General features: G+C 44.7%; 1 protein-coding gene across 4 annotated transcripts in view; it reads left to right on the top strand.

Moving 5' to 3' along the window:
• The window catches only part of OAS3 (2'-5'-oligoadenylate synthetase 3), a 34,931-nt gene that overhangs the window by 9,916 nt on the left and 7,592 nt on the right, over positions 1 to 17,423 (top strand). For 2 of the 4 annotated variants that reach the window (XM_024256693.3, XM_002823778.6), the window contains exons 6-11: positions 670 to 1,014; positions 2,511 to 2,793; positions 12,815 to 12,990; positions 14,414 to 14,664; positions 15,075 to 15,219; positions 15,991 to 16,164. In XM_024256693.3, the coding sequence (XP_024112461.1) occupies positions 670 to 1,014; positions 2,511 to 2,793; positions 12,815 to 12,990; positions 14,414 to 14,664; positions 15,075 to 15,219; positions 15,991 to 16,164 (1,374 nt within the window). The remainder of the gene's footprint in view (positions 1 to 669; positions 1,015 to 2,510; positions 2,794 to 12,814; positions 12,991 to 14,413; positions 14,665 to 15,074; positions 15,220 to 15,990; positions 16,165 to 17,423) is intronic. The other 2 variants (XM_063712254.1, XM_063712255.1) reach the window with 1 other exon arrangement.

Below are 17,423 nucleotides of genomic sequence, written 5' to 3' on the forward strand. Positions count from 1 at the left end.
GCCATATGGTGTGGAACAGGCTTTAAAAAGCAGGGGTGGCCGGGCGTGGTGGCTCACGCCTGTAATCTCAACACATTGGGAGGCCGAGGTGGGCAGATTACCTGAGGTCAGGAGTTCGAGACCAGCCTGGACAATATGGTGAAACCTCGTCTCTACTAAAAATACGAAAATTAGCCAGGCGTGGTGGTGGGTGCGTGTAATCCCAGCTGCTCGAGAGGCTGAGGCAGGAGAATTGCTTGAACCAGGGAGGCGGAGGTTGCAATGAGCCGAGATCACTCCATTGCACTCCAGCCTGGGGGACAGAGTAAGACTCCGTCTCAAAAAAAAAAAAATGCACAGGGCATCAGGCATGTAAAACAGTCTTATCACCAAGCTCAAGCTGAAACTGCCTGGGGGAAGGAGTCCTTTGTTTTTCTGCAGCTATGGTCTGCTTACCAGACCTTTCTGCCCATCACAAGGGCACCCATTTTGCAGTTTATCCCTTCAGAAAGGCACCTTTTTCAACTCTGCCCAAAGATGCCATGTGGGTTAGCCGTGGCCCTCCCACTTCCCCTCTCTGAGCCTCAGTCACCCTGACTGTACAAAGGGTGGGAGCTGGGGAGAGAAGGCATTGGGTTGATGCAGAAACCTCTGCACCTGGCTGAGGCAGCTCCTTCAATGACCTTCCAGGGCCTTCCACGTGCTGGATGCTCAGGTTTGGGCCACCCCATCCAGCTAGACCCTAACCAGAAGACCCCTGAAAACAGCAAGACCCTCAATGCTGTGTACCCAAGAGCAGGGAGCAAACCTCCCTCATGCCCAGCTCCTGGCCCCACTAGGGCAGCCAGCATTGTCCCCTCTGTGCCGGGAATGGCCTTGGACCTGTCTCAGATCCCCACCAAGGAGCTGGACCGCTTCATCCAGGACCACCTGAAGCCGAACCCCCAGTTCCAGGAGCAGGTGAAAAAGGCCATCGATATCATCTTGTGCTGCCTCCGTAAGAACTGTGTTCACAAGGTCTCAAGAGTCAGTAAAGTGAGTTGGGCCGGTGGAGACACAGGGGGGACCCTATCGAGGGATCAGCGTGGGAAAGGGAAGGGGTTACAGCAATGGAGCTGAGGTTGGGCTGGGGAACTGGACGGCCCAAGAAGGATGATTTGCTGGCTTAAATAAAATATATTTAAGTGCCAGCTTAGATTTTCTTTTTTTAATGATACGGTTTTTAAAACACTATTACAAGAATCAGATCACTTCCCTCCTCAGCTCAAAATTCTCCATGGTTTCACAGGGTGCAGAGGCCTCAAGTCCTATAGGATGGGCCCTGGTCTCCCTCTGGCCTTGACCTACTCCACACTGGCCTCCTGGCTGCTCTGAGCTTACCAGGTCCACAGGACAATTCAAGGCCTCTGTAGTGGCTGTTTTCTCTTCCTAGAAGAAAATGAGAATTCTCTTCCCCAACCATTTGGCCCTCTCTCTCTCTCTCTCTCTCTCGCTCTCTCTGTCTCTCCTCTTCAAGGTTCTTGATCTGATGTCCTCTTCCACTGAGGCCTGACCACGCAATTTAAAATTGCAGTCTTGCCCGGGCACAGTGGCTCACGCCTGTAATCCTAGCACTTTGGGAGGCCAAGGTGGGCAGATCACCTGAGGTCAGGAGTTCGAGACCACCCTGGCCAACATGGTTAAACCCTGTCTCTACTGAAAATACAAAAATTAGCTGGGCATAGTGACGGGCCTGTAATCCCAGCTATTCAGGAGGCTGAGGCAGGAAAATCGCTTGAACCTGGGAGGCGGAGGTTGCAGTGAGCTGAGACTGTGCCACTGCACTCCAGCCTGGGTGACAAGAGTGAAACTCCATCTCAAAAATAAAAATAAATAAATAAAAATAAAATAGCAGTCTTGCACTACCAGCCCCCTTTCTGCTCTGCACAGCACTTAGCATTTTCTCAGGACCTATTGTTTATTGATGGTCCCTTCCTTCCCTCCCCCAGCCAGCATGTAAGTTCCAGAAGAACAGAAATTTTGTATCCTCTCTTCTTCTTTCTTTCCTGCAACAAACATTTAGTGAGCACTTACATGTACCGGGATATGTGTGATATCCCGTGTGAGGGAGGGAGGGAGGGAATTGATGGAAACAGGGCAACAGAGCACAATTGCAGGCCCTATTTGGCCTTGGGACCTCAATTTGCAACTGCTGGCCCAGATGTGCAGTCAGTAGATGCCACAGATAGTAGGCTAAAATGTTTGGTCACTGCCCCTACTCAATCCCACCTCCCTTATCTGTTGCTGCAGGTTGGTCTGACTTAGTTCAGGCTTCACGGATCAGAGGGCAGGTGCAGGCAGATACAACTTGACTCTGTCACAATTCTAAGAGGTCACAGGACCCATGCAGTCCGCCTCTGTCATAGTGCCCAGACCCTGACATCAGCAAGAAGGCAGGTTCCAGGCTGTAGATGGGGCGCAGGTGATGGGATCGTAGTCTGACTCCCAGGCTCCCAGAGGGTCCCTGATCTGAGCTGTTCTTCCCTCCACAGGGGGGCTCATTTGGCCGGGGCACGGACCTAAGGGATGGCTGTGATGTTGAACTCATCATCTTCCTCAACTGCTTCACGGACTACAAGGACCAGGGGCCCTGCCACGCAGAGATCCTTGATGAGATGCGAGCGCAGCTAGAATCCTGGTGGCAGGACCAGGTGCCCGGCCTGAGCCTTCAGTTTCCTGAGCAGAATGTGCCTGAGGCTCTGCAGTTCCGGCTGGTGTCCACAGCCCTGAAGAGCTGGACGGATGTTAGCCTGCTGCCTGCCTTCGATGCTGTGGGTGAGGGCACCCAGCCTGTCCCTTGGAGAGTGATAGGGACCTCAGGTGCCCATCTAACAGGGGCACCTGCCATCCTCTTTGTGATCCTAATTCTCTTACTTGACCGAGCATTGAAAACTACTTTGAGATACTAAAAGTAATCATCACCATCAAATCCTACAACTATTTAGTGCTTTAACTTTACAAATATTTTAATTATGAAATGTTTCAAGCATACAGAAACATTATAGACATCACACACCCATGTAGCCCAATTCAGATTTAACAAATGTTAACAGTAGGCATATCTGCTTGGTATTTTTTTAAAGAAATTTCTCATGTTATAATTTCCTTCCTTATTTTAAAGGGTTTACTTTATGGTTCATTTTTTTTTTAACTTTCAGAGGTGAATCTTAGCTTAGTAATTGTCAGTTTTAGTCAATGCAATTAAAGCTACCCATTTCCCTTTCAGTATCACATTAGCTACAGGGCAAATCTTTTGTTTGACATGTATAATTTTTATTATCATTCTGGTCTAAATATTTAGTACTTTTAGTTATGACATTATTGTTTGTTCTTTCATCCATGAATATTTGGAAGTAGCTTTCCAAATGAATGTTTTGGAGATTTGTTTGCTTTCGGCATTTACTTATTATCTTTTTTAAAACTGTAGTCAGAAAACATACTTTATATGATATCAATTCTTTGGAATTTGTTGGCATTTCTTAGGTTGTCCATGGTTGAAAAGAATGCATGCTTTCCCTCCAGGCATGGTGGATCACACCTGTAATCCCAGCATTTTGGGAGGCCAATGAGGGTGGGTCACTTGAGGTCAGGAGTTCGAGACCAGCCTGGCCACAGTGAAACCCCATCTCCACTAAAAATACAAAAAAAAAAAAAAAATAGCCTGGCATGGTGGCATGCACCTGTAATCCCAGCTACTTGGGAGACTGAGGCAGGAAAATCTCTTGAACTTGGGAGGCGGAGGTTGCAGTGAGCTGAGATTGCACCACTGCACTCCAGCCTGAGAGACAGAGTGAGACTCCATCTCATGCTTTCCATTGCTGAATGCAGACTACTATATAGGTCCTTTAGATCTAGCTTATGACTTTTTGCTCAGATAATTTTTTGTTTGGTCTCTCTATTTCTGAGTAAGATATCTTAAACTCTCCTGCTCTGAATGGATATTTATCCCTTGTTCCTTGCAATTCTGTAAAGTTTTGTTTTTAATATTTTGAGGCTATGTTATTGGGAACATATAAGTGCATAATATTATATTTTATTGGATTGTTCTTTTATTATTAAGTAATAATCTTCATTTCTGAAAGTTATCTTTGTCTTAAAGCCTTTTGTCTGATATTAATAGAGCTGCAGTCCTCCTTTGTCAGCATTTTCCTGATGTACCCTCTCTACTCTTTATTTTCTAGCATGTGTTATTAAATTGTGCCCATTACAGGCAGCACAAAGCTAAAAGACAAAAATGAAACAAGCAACAATGATATAATGATTTTGAAGGGTTTAATAATATCTTGGAACTAAACTACCAGACACTAATAATAGGGGAGATTATTTCTTTTGTTTTTGTTTTTACAGTCTATGCAAATTAAAACCTATTAATATAATTAACAAATTTTTTCACCATTGCTACTTGATTTCCTGTTCTTCCTTCTGGATTCATTTTCCTTCTTACAGAAATACATCTTTTAGTACTTTTTCAGAAAGGGTTTATGAGTGACAAATTTTTCTCAGACTTTGTCTAAAACCATTTCTGTTTCATCTCCATGCTTGAATGGGATGCTTGACACTTGTTTTCCTTAGTTCTGCTGTCTTCTTACCTGTTGTTGCTGATGAGAAGTCTCTGTCAGTTACTGATTTTTTGTTGTTAATGATCTGTTTTTTGTTTGCGTGCATGACTTTTTGTTTGTTCATTTTCTTTTGATTTCCCTTTTGGTGGCTTTTAAGACTTTCTCTTGGTTCATAGTATTGTTCAGTTTCTCTTTGATGTGTCTGTGTATAGATTTCTTTTTTTTTCTATTTTTTTATTATACTTTAAGTTCTAGGGTACATGTGCACAACATGCAGCTTTGTTACATATGTATACATGTGCCATGTTGGTGTGCTGCACCCATTAACTCGTCATTTACATTAGGTATATCTCCTAATGCTATCCCTCCCCACTCCCCCAACCCCACGACAGGCCCTGGTGTGTGATGTTCCCCACCCTGTGTCCATTTGTTCTCATTGTTCAATTCCCACCTATGAGAGAGAACATGCGGTGTTTGGTTTTCTGTCCTTGCGATAGTTTGCTCAGAATGATGGTTTCCAGCTTCATCCATGTCCCTACAAAGGACATGAACTCATCCTTTTTAGGGCTGCATAGTATTCCATAGTGTATATGTGCCACATTTTCTTAATCAAGTCTGTCATTGACGGACATTTGGGTTGGTTCCAAGTCTTTGCTATTGTGAATAGTGCCACAATAAACATACGTGTGCATGTGTCTTTATAGCAGCATGATTTATAGTCCTTTGGGTATATACCCAGTAATGGGATGGCTGGTTCAAATGGTATTTCTAGTTCTATATCCTTGAGGAATTGGCACACTGTCTTCCACAATGGTTGAACTAGTTTACAGTCCCACCAACAGTGTAAAAGTGTTCTATTTCTCCACATCCTCTCCAGCACCTGTTGTTTCCTGACTTTTTAATGATTGCCACTCTAACTGGTGTGAGATGGTATCTGACTGTGGTTTTGATTTGCATTTCTCTGATGGCCAGTGATGGTGAGCATCTTTTCATGTGTTTTTTTGGCTGCATAAATGTCTTCTTTTGAGAAGTGTCTGTTCATGTCCTTCACCCACTTTTTGATGGGCTTGTTTGATTTTTTCTTGTAAATTTGTTTAAGTTCTTTGTAGATTCTGGATATTAGCCCTTTGTCAGATGAGTAGATTGTAAAAATTTTCTCCCATTCTGTAGGTTGCTTGTTCACTCTAATGGTAGTTTCTTTTGCTATGCAGAAGCTCTTTAGTTTAATTAGATCCCATTTGTCAATTTTGGCTTTTGTTGCCATTGCTTTTGGTGTTTTAGTCATGAAGTCCTTGCCCATGCCTATGTCCTGAATGGTATTGCCTAGGTTTTCTTCTAGGGTTTTTATGGTTTTAGGTCTAACATTTAAGTCTTTAATCCATCTTGAATTAATTTTTGTATAAGGTGTAAGGAAAGGATCCAGTTTCAGCTTTCTAGATATGGCTAGCCAGTTTTCCCAGCACCATTTATTAAAAGGGAATCCTTTCCCCCATTTCTTTTTTTTTTTTTTTTTTGAGACAGAGTCTCACTCTGTCCCCCAGGCTGGAGTGCAGTGGCGTGATCTCGGCTCACTGCAAGCTCCACCTCCCAGGTTCACACCATTCTCCTGCCTCAGCCTCCCGAGTAGCTGGGACTACAGGTGCCCACCACCACACCTGGCTAATTTTTTGTATTTTTTAGTAGAGACAGGGTTTCACCATGTTAGCCAGGATGGTCTTCATCTCCTGACCTCGTGATCTGCCTGCCTCGGCCTCCCAAAGTGCTGGGATTACAGGCGTGAGCCACCACGCCCAGCCCCCATTTCTTGTTTTTGTCAGGTTTGTCAAAGATTAGATGGTTGTAGATATGTGGCATTATTTCTGAGGGCTCTGTTCGGTTCCATTGGTCTATATCTCTGTTTTGGTACCAGTACCATGCTGTTTTGGTTACTGTAGCCTTGTAATACAGTTTGAAGTCAGGTAGCATGTTGCCTCCAGCTTTGTTCTTTTGGCTTACGATTGTCTTGGCAATGCAGGCTCTTTTTTGGTTCCATATGAACTTTAAAGCAGTTTTTTCCAATTCTGTGAAGAAAGTCATTGGTAGCTTGATGGGGATGGCATTGAATCTATAAATTACCTTGGGCAGTATGGCCATTTTCACAATATTGATTCTTCCTATCCATGAGCATGGAATGTTCTTCCATTTGTTTGTGTCCTCTTTTATTTCGCTGAGCAGTGGTTTGTAGGTCTCCTTGAAGAAGACCTTCACATCCCTTGTAAGTTGGATTCCTGGGTATTTTATTCTCTTTGAAGCAATTGTGAATGGGAGTTCACTCGTGTTTTGGCTCTCTCTTTGTCTGTTATTGGCGTATAGGAATGCTTGTGATTTTTGCACAGTGATTTTTTATTCTGAGACTTTGCTGAAGTTGCTTATCAGCTTAAGGAGATTTTGGGCTGAGACGATGGGGTTTTCTAAATATACAATCATGTCATCGCAAACAGGGACAATTTGACTTCTTCTTTTCCGAATTGAATACCCTTTATTTCTTTATCCTGCCTGATTGCCCTGGCCAGAACTTCCAACACTATGTTGAATAAGAGTGGTGAGAGAGAGCATCTCTGTCTTGTGCCAGTTTTCAAAGGGAATGCTTCCAGTTTTTGCCCATTCAGTATGATATTGGCTGTGGGTTTGTCATAAATAACTCTTATTATTTTGAGATACGTCCCATCAATACCTGGTTTATTGAGAGTTTTTAGCATGAAGGGCTGTTGAATTTTCTCGAAGGCCTTTTCTGCATCTATTGAGATAATCATGTGGTTTTTGTCTTTGGTTCTGTTTATATGATGGATTACGTTTATTTATTTGTGTATGTTGAACCAGCCTTGCATCCCAAGGATGAAGCCAACTTGATTCAGGGTGGATAAGCTTTTTGATGTACTGCTGGATTCGGTTTGCCAGTATTTTATTGAGGATTTTCGCATAGATGTTCATCAGGGATATTGCTCTTAAATTCTCTTTTTTTGTTGTGTCTCTGCCAGGCTTTGGTATCAGGATGATGGTATCAGGGCTCATAAAATGAGTTATGGAGGATTCCCTCTTTTTTTATTGATTGGAATAGTTTCAGAAGGAATGGTACCAGCTTCTCTTTGTACCTCTGATAGAATTCGGCTGTGAATCCGTCTGGTCCTGGACTTTTTTTGGTTGGTAGGCTATTAATTATTGCCTCAATTTCAGAGTCTGTTATTTGTCTATTCAGGGATTCAACTTCTTCCTGGTTTAGTCTTGGGAGGGTGTATGTGTCCAGGAATTTATCCATTTCGTCTAGATTTTCTAGTTTATTTGTGTAGACGTGTTTATAGTATTCTCTGATGGTAGTTTGTATTTCTGTGTGATCAGTGGTGATATCCCCTTTTTCATTTTTTACTGCGTCTATTTGATCCTTCTCTCTTTTCTTCTTTGTTAGTCTTGCTAGTGGTCTATCAATTTTATTCATCTTTTCAAAAAACCAGCTCCTGGATTCATTGATTTTTTGAAGGGTTTTTTGTGTCTCTGTCTCCTTCAGTTCTGCTCTGATCTTAGTTATTTCTTGCTTTCTGCTAGCTTTTGAATGTGTTTGCTCTTGCTTCTCCAGTTCTTTTAATTGTGATGTTAGGGTGTCAATTTTAGATCTTTCCTGCTTTCTCTTGTGGGCATTTAGGGCTATAAATTTCCCTCTACACACTGTTTTAAATGTGTCCCAGAGATTCTGGTATGTTTTGTCTCTGTTCTCGTTGGTTTCAAAGAACATCTTTATTTCTGCCTTCATTTCGTTATGTACCAAGTAATCACTCAAGAGCAGGTTGTTCAGTTTCCATGTAGTTGAGCGGTTTTGAGTGAGTTTCTTAATCCTGAGTTCTAGTTTGATTGCACTGTGGTCTGAGAGACAGCTTGTTATAATTTCTGTTCTTTTACATTTGCTGAGGAGTGCTTTACTTCCAAATATATGGTCAATTTTGGAATAAGTGCAATGTGGTGCTGAGAAGAATGTATATTCTGTTGATTTGGGGTGGAGAGTTCTGTAGATGTCTATTAGGTCCACTTGGTACAGAGCTGAGTTCAATTCTTGGATATCCTGGCTAACTTTCTGTCTCGTTGATCTGTCTAATGTCGATGGTGGGGTGTTAAAGTTTCCCATTATTATTGTGTGAGTCTAAGTCTCTTTGTAGGTCACTCAGGACTTGCTTTATGCTCCTGTATTGGGTGCATATATATTTAGGATAGTTAGCTCTTCTTGTTGAATTGATCCCTTTACCATTATGTAATGGCCTTCTTTGTCTCTTTTGATCTTTGTTGGCTTAAAGTCTGTTTTATCAGAGACTAGGATTGCAACCCCTGCCTTTTTTTGTTTTCCATTTGCTTGGTAGATCTTCCTCCATCCCTTTATTTTCAGCCTATATGTGTCTCTGCATGTGAGATGGGTCTCCTGAATACAGCACACTGATGGGTCTTGATTCTTTATCCAATTTGCCAGTCTGTGTCTTTTAATTGGAGCACTTAGTCCATTTACATTTAAGGTTAATATTGTTATGTGTGAATTTGATCCTGTCATTATGATGTTAGCTAGTTATTTTGCTCGTTAGTTGATGCAGTTTCTTCCTAGCATTGATGGTCTTTACAATTAGGCATGTTTTTGCAGTGGCTGGTACCGGTTGTTCCTTTCCACGTTTAGTGCTTCCTTCAGGAGCTCTTGTAAGGCAGACCTGGTAGTGAAAAATCTCTCAGCATTTGCTTGTCTGTAAAGGATTTTATTTCTCCTTCACTTATGAAGCTTAGTTTGGCTGGATATGAAATTCTGGGTTGAAAATTCTTTTTTTTAAGAACGTTGAATATTGTCCCCCACTCTCTTCTGGCTTGTAGAGTTTCTGCCGAGAGATCCACTATTAGTCTTATGGGCTTCCCTTTGTGGGTAACCTGACCTTTCTCTCTGGCTGCCCTTAACATTTTTTCCTTCATTTCAACTTTGGTGAATCTGACAATTATGTGTCTTGGAGTTGGTCTTCTCGAGGAGTATCTTTGTGGAGTTCTCTGTATTTCCTGAATTTGAATGTTGGCCTGCCTTGCTAGGTTGGGGAAGTTCTCCTGGATAATATCCTGCAGAGTGTTTTCCAACTCGGTTCCATTCGCCCCGTCACTTTCAAGTACACCAATCAGATGTAGATTTGGTCTTTTCACATAGTCCCATATTTCTTGGAGGCTTTGTTCATTTCTTTTTACTCTTTTTTCTCTAAACTTCTCTTCTTGATTCATTTCATTCATTTGATCTTCAATCACTGATACCCTTTCTTCCACTTGATAGAATTGTCTACTGAAGCTTGTGCATGCATCACATAGTTCTTGTGCCATGGTTTTCAGCTCCATCAGGTCATTTAAGGTCTTCTCTATGCTGTTTATTCTAGTTAGCCATTCAATCTAATCTTTTTTCAAGGTTTTTAGGTTCTTTGCAATGGGTTCGAACATCCTCCTTTAGCTCAGAGAAGTTTGTTATTACCAATTGTCTGAAGCCTTCTTCTCTCAACTTGTCAAAATCATTCTCCGTCCAGCTTTCTTCCATTGCTGGCGAGGAGCTGCATTCCTTTGGAGGAGAAGAGGCGCTCTGACTTTTAGAATTTTCAGCTTTTCTGCTTTGGTTTCTCCCCATCTTTGTGGTTTTATCTACCTTTGGTCTTTGATGATGGTGACGTACAGATGGGGTTTTGATGTGGATGTCCTTTCTGTTTGTTAGTTTTCCTTCTAACAGTCAGGACCCTCAGCTGCAGGTCTGTTGGAGTTTGCTGGAGGTCCACTCCAGACCCTGTTTGCCTGGGTATCACCAGTGGAGGCTGCAGAACAGCAAATATTGCAGAACTGAAAATGTTGCTGCCTGATCCTTCCTCTGGAAGCTTCGTCTCAGAGGGGCACCCAGCCATATGAGGTGTCAGTCGGCCCCTGCTGGGAAGTGCCTCCCAGTTAGGCTACTCAGGGGTCAGGGACCCACTTGAGGAGGCAGTCTGTGCGTTCTCAGATCTCAAACTCCATGCTGGGAGGACCATGATTCTCTTCAAAGCTGTCAGACAGGGACGTTTAAGTTTGCAGAAGTTTCTGCTGCCTTTTGTTCAGCTATGCCCTGCCCCCAGAGGTGGAGTCTACAGAGGCAGGCCTCCTTGAGCTGTGGTGGGCTCCACCCAGTTTGAGCTTCCCAGCCACTTTGTATACCCAGTCAAGCCTCAGCAATGGTGGACACCCCTCCCCTAGCCTCACTGCCACCTTGCAGTTTGATCTCAGACTGCTGTGCTAACAGTGAGCGAGGCTCTGTGGGCATGGGACCCTCCGTGCCAGGTGCAGGATATAATCTCTTGGTGTGCCGTTTGCTAAGACCATTGGAAAAGTGCATAGGAGTGTCTCAATTTTCCAGGTACCATCTGTCATGGCTTCCCTTGGCTAGGGAGGGGAATTCCCCAACTCCTTGCACTTCCCGGGTGAGGTAATGCCCCACCCTGCTTTGGCTCATGATCCGTGGGCTGCACCCACGGTCCAACAAGCCCCAGTGAGATGAACCCAGTACCTCAGTTAGAAATGCAGAAATCACCCATCTTCTGTGTCACTCACGCTGGGAGCTGTAGACTGGAGCTGTTCCTATTCAGCCATCTTGGAACCTCCTCTCTGGATTTCTTTTTAATGTGTCCTCTTTGAAATGTGCTGTCCCTCCTGAATCTGAGAGCTCAATTATTCCTTTAGTTTTAGGGAGAGGTCTTCCAATAGCTCTTCGAATACTGCCTCTCCCCTATTTTGTCTATTCTCTACTTCTGGAACTCCTCTTAGATGGTTTCTTATCTCGTCCTCCATGGCTTTTCATCTCTCTCATTGTTCCCATCTCTTTGTCTATCAGGGCTGCCTGTTTCAGTTTCTTGGACCTGTCTTCTGGTTTATAAACTCTATTCAAATAATGTCTACTCTGCTGCTTATCCTTAATTTTTTTAAATTTCAGTGACTTTTTCACCTCTAAAAGTTATGTTTCTCTCTTTCTTAAATCAATCTGTTATTTGTTCATAGGCTTCAATTCTTTCACTGTGGTTCCAGTTTCTTTGATGTCTTCAATAATTTCCAACATGCTTATTTTAGTGTCTCAGATTGTCCTATTAACTCAAATTCTTGAGGTGCTAATTTTCCTATTTGTTGTGTCACCTGACTGTCCCTCATGGTCAATCATTTCCTCATATGGTTTGTAATTTTTTATTGTGAACTCACCTTTGGGGTTTGTGGAGGTTTTGTTGTCTTTGCTTTTCCTGTGGAAGTTCCTTGTGCCCTGGGTTGGAGAAATATTCCCCTTGGGACCAAGTTTTCACTTCGCTTCTACCTGGACTCCAAGAGTTTCACTAACTCCTAGGCTAGATTATGCATTAATTTAACAGTCTGGGATTTCCTCACCATGCAGATACTGTAAATTTGGACTTCACATCCACATCTAGCACAGGATCGGGGTCCCAGTTTCTCACAGGGGATTTTCTTTTTTCCCCCACCCAGAGCCCTAGCAGCAAGCTTCCTTGAAGCCCCTCTCTGCCAGTGGATAACCTTTTGCAGTCACTTTTCATGAAGAAGGCATTTATTTTAGAGGCCAGCCTTATGAAAGTGAAGGACAAGACTCAATTGTAGCTTCCTCTCTGTGTCTTGTTTTTCTTTTTCTGGAAGATAACGTTAATAATAGCAATAATTACTGCTTATTGAGCACATGATATATTCTACATACTGTTCTAAGCACTTTACATGTAGATTTCAATTGATTCTTACAATAGCCTTAGAAGGATAGGTGCTATTTATGATCCCCGTTTTACAGGTGAGGAAACTAGACCTGAAGAGGTAAAAATCACACAGCTTGGATTTGAACCCAGGCTTATCTGTCTCCAAAACTCACTCCTTTAACCATTATGTGACACAGCTTTTCTGGCTCAAGATTATGCATCTTTCAGCTTTCAGGGAAAATTTAAAAAACAAAAAATAAATAGAAGATTATCCACCGTGCAGTTACTGGATGGATTAGCAAAAAATATTGAAAAGCACCCAGTACAGAATTGATACTGAAAAAATGATAGCTCTGATTGTTATTCAATGTTATAGTGTATTATTGATTGCAATGTTAGGTGATTAATGTTAGAATATTCATAAATGCTGGTGAATGGATGGGTTGGTAAATGCTGCTATCTTCAATTGGAGTTGCACATTCAGGGTGTTTCAAACTTCTACAGGGCAGCTCAGTTCTGGCACCAAACCAAATCCCCAGGTCTACTCGAGGCTCCTCACCAGTGGCTGCCAGGAGGGCGAGCATAAGGCCTGCTTCGCAGAGCTGCGGAGGAACTTCGTGAACATTCGCCCTGCCAAGCTGAAGAACCTGATTCTGCTGGTGAAGCACTGGTATCGCCAGGTGAGTTGCCCCTGGCTCCTCCCAGAAAGCCACCACTGTCATGGCAACCACCCCAGCCAATCAGCTCCTCCCCTACACCCACATCTCCCCTCCTTTGCTTCTTATTGGTCATCCAGAGCAGAAGGACCGGCCTCCTCCATCCTCCATTTCCTGCCCAGATCTGGAAGCCACTGTTAGAAAAAAATCTTTTCTCCATCAAGTCTAAAGTCTTCATTTCTTGTACCTGGGGTTCACTTTAGCCCATCCACTTCTCTCTTTTGACACTGCAAATGTTTTCTCTGTTTTTCCCCCACCTCCAAGCCTTTGTTTATGATATTACCCCCACCACATGTCAATTTTTAGAAAAGAAAACTCCCCTTTCTGGAAGCCTAGAGCTGGCAATGACCACCATATGGTAAGGGCCTGTCCAAGACAGAAAAACCAGAGCACTTGAACAGAAAAGATCTGAACAGAAAAGCTGATGACTCCTTATGGGCTCCTGGATCAAGCTGTGCCTGAAAGCAGTCTACTCCAAGGATTTGGGGTTACATCAGCCAATACATTCTTTCATGGCCTTTTTTTTTTTTTTTTTTTTTTTTTTTTTGAGAAAGGGTCTCACTTTGTCACCCAGGCTGGAGTGCAGTGGCACAATTACAGCTCACTGCAGCCTCGACCTTCTGGGCTCAAGTAATCCTCCTGCCACAGCCCCCGTAGTAGCTAAGACTACAGGCATGCACTACTACACCTGGCTGATTTTCGTACTTTTTGTAGAGACAGGAGTCTTACCACGTTGCCCAGGTTAGTCTAGAACTTCTGGGCTCAAGTAATCCACCTGCCTTGGCCTCCCAAAATGCTAGAATTACAGGCATGAGCCACCACGCCCCAGCCTTGTTGCCTCTTTTGAGTTGCACTAAATTCTGAGCATCCTTCGGAGCTCCCTTACTAAATACTTCTCTGAATTCTGACTTGTATTCATGCATCCCTATATTCAACAAACATCTATCGAGCACCCGCTATTTCTAACTCTTGTGATGGACACTGGGATACCAAGATGGATACATTGCAGCCCCTATTCCTGTACAACCACCACATGTTATGTGATTAATGTTAAAATATTCCTAAAGGCTGCTGATGGATGGATTCGTCAATGCTTCCGTCTTCAATTAGAGTTACACACTCAAGATGTTTCAAATTTCCAAATTCCTTGAGGGGAGACACTAGGCAAAAGCCACGTCTGAGCTCTCAGTCTCACTGTATGACCTTAGACAAGTCACTACCCTCCTCTGAACCTCAGTTTACCCACTTGTAAAATAAGAAGCATCAGCAAGTTTCTATTCTTTCTGCGCTTCTGTTTTCTATATTCCCTTCCTGCCCCAAGTGCTTATGGCCACACTCAGCTCACATCCACTAATCACTCATCTTTGGTTGGCCTTGTGTGACACAGGTTGCAGCTCAGAACAAAGGAAAACGACCAGCCCCTGCCTCTCTGCCCCCAGCCTATGCCCTGGAGCTCCTCACCATCTTTGCCTGGGAGCAGGGCTGCAGGCAGGATTGTTTCAACATGGCCCAAGGCTTCCGGACGGTGCTGGGGCTCGTGCAGCAGCATCAGCAGCTCTGTGTCTTCTGGACGGTCAACTATAGCACTGAGGACCCAGCCATGAGAATGCACCTTCTTGGCCAGCTTCGAAAACCCAGGTGAAGACCTGCTTCCCTTTGCCTGGCTTCATTTTCCTCCTCCTCCCCACTGTCACCCTGGAGTCAGTCATCCAGGAGGAGTCCAAGGTAGGGTTTGGGGTGGCAGTCCCGCTCCTCACTCTGCTTCCCTCTGGACTCTTTGCTGAGGAAGTGTGGACGTAAGGAGTCCCAAAAGAAACCAGGGCCAGTTTTATTAGCATGATAAAATAGTATTTCTCAGTTGAAGGGGCCACCCAATAGCTTTCCAACCAAGGCAGCCAATTGAGACCGCTTCTGCTCATGGGCAAGACTGAGCCAACCCCGAGGTCCTGACACTCTTCCCAGCCCTCACGCCCCTTTTCAGCCCTTCCACCCACTTCCTCTTTCACTGACTCCCACCTTCCCCACCCACCTTCCTGCTGTGCCCCCAGACCCCTGGTCCTGGACCCCGCTGATCCCACCTGGAACGTGGGCCAGGGTAGCTGGGAGCTGTTGGCCCAGGAAGCAGCAGCGCTGGGGATGCAGGCCTGCTTTCTGAGTAGAGACGGGACATCTGTGCAGCCCTGGGATGTGATGGTAAGATGGAGGGTCCTGTGGGGCAGGGGGCCCTGCCTTCTAGTCAGGTTCCCTTAACCTGCCGGTGCACCCGTCCCCAGCTGCTAGGAGTGTTGGTTGCTGACAACTCATAGTCACCCCTTCTCTGGAGACTTGCCTTCCATGAAATGCACAGATTGCTACGTCCCGGCCAGTGCCTGAGTGACACAGGGTTACAAAAGGCCCAACTTTATCTCCAGGCGGAACAGACTCTGTGATGCAACTCACGTTCCAGCGCTCCCTGTGGAATCAGGCAAACACTTGTCTCCAGCTGAGCACCCAGCTTTGCTGAGCCTCTTCTCTGCCCTCTGCTGCTGTCCTTGTTCCACTTCTCCTCCAAGCACTGCCCCAATTAATCATATGCGCAAGAATTCCTGCCATGGGCCCTGCTTCTAGGAAAACTGAGACATAAGCCACTTGCAGCTCCCAAAACGATATGATTTTATCACATTTACTATGTTGCAGTAGGTTCTCATAACCATCGTTTAATACTCAAGACAATCCATTGAGACCTGGGCTTCATTATTGCACTCATTTAAACATGGGGAAACTGAGGCTGTGTATTGATGCTGGAACCAAAATTCAATCTCAGGTCCTTCTGATGCTACCTCAGAACCTACCCACCAGCTGAGAAGGAAAGAGGGACATGGGAGACAGTGGGGAGTCTTGTCCTCAGAGGACATCAAGGGGCAGGTCTTGGGTGAGCACTGGGAGTCCCGTCTCAAGCTGGCCCCCCCTGGATTCTCTCTGCAGCCAGCCCTCCTTTACCAAACCCCAGCTGGGGACCTTGACAAGTTCATCAGTGAATTTCTCCAGCCCAACCGCCAGTTCCTAGCCCAGGTGAACAAGGCCGTTGATACCATCTGTTCATTTTTGAAGGAAAACTGCTTCCGGAATTCTCCCATCAAAGTGATCAAGGTGGTCAAGGTGAGTCCTCAGAGAGCTGCGGGCAAACAATCTCCCGCAAGCTGGCGACCTCCCCCAGCCCAGGGCCAGGCTTGACCCACTTCCGCCCTCGTAGCAACCAGCAAAAAGCCAGGAATAGAGAAAAAGCCGGAAAACGGTTATGGGAGGATGGCAGAGAGAGGGCCCAGATATGTCCAACAAGTCTCTTTTGGTTGCTAGTGACACCCAACTCAAAAGAGGCAACAAAGGAATGTATTGACTGATGTAACTGGAAAGTCCCGGATAGGGCTGCTTACAGGCATAGCTAGATCCAGGAGCCCAGGCAACATCATCAGGACTCAGGTTTTCTCTCCAGTTCTTGGTTCTGCTTTTTAATGTCTTGGATAGGCCCTTAACATATGGTGGTCTTTGGCAGCTCTAAGCTTCCAGAAAGGGGCACTTGTTTTTTCTTAAAATTCAAATAAAAGTCTTGGAATTGAGTCTCATTGGCCTGGCTTGGGTAACCTGCCAACCCCCAAACTAGTTACTGGGGCTAGGGAGACATTATGCTCTGGATGGCCAAGACTGGGTCACATGGTGAAGTGGCCCCCGCCTAGTCCTCATGGGCTGAGTGTGGGTTAGGGGTGGTCCCTCCAAAGAACACCGGGATGCTGATCCCAGGTGGAAAGGATGCTGGGGGTGTGCAAAAGGTCACACTGTCCACAGCACTGGATACAGCCTCAGTCCACAGTTGGAGAGACAAGTGAGACCCAGATCAGCTCAGAAACAGTGTTAGCATAAAGCCAGCCAGTGAGCAGTGCCAGGGATGCTGGTTTGCTATGTGACCATAGGCATGTACCTTCCCCTCTCTGATCCTCACCTTCCTGATTTCTAACAGTTGAGGACAGTGGCTTGGCTCACTGGCTGTCAACCCTGGCTCCCCTGGCTTGACCTTGGAATCGCAGTTTTTTAAAAATATGCTGATGCCCAAGCCCCAACCCAGGAAAACTTAAATCACAGTCTTGTGGGGTGGGAGCCAGCCACTGGTCGTTTGTAAAAGACTTCCAGGTGCAGACACGCTTGGGAGCTGCAGGCCCAAAAAACCAACCAACAAACAAAACACTTCTCAAATCCTCTCCAGTCACAAAATATGATGAAATGAGAAATTTTGCATTTGTTGAAGGGTTTAAACTTACCTGTTGCATGCTTCTTTTTCTTACAATCTTAAATACAATCTTTCTTACCATAGTAAAGATCTAACACAGAGAGGTTAGATGACTTGTCCAAGGTCACACCGTAGG

The sequence above is a fragment of the Pongo abelii genome, chromosome 10, assembly GCF_028885655.2.
Source record: "Pongo abelii isolate AG06213 chromosome 10, NHGRI_mPonAbe1-v2.0_pri, whole genome shotgun sequence".
Lineage (NCBI taxonomy): Eukaryota > Metazoa > Chordata > Mammalia > Primates > Hominidae > Pongo > Pongo abelii.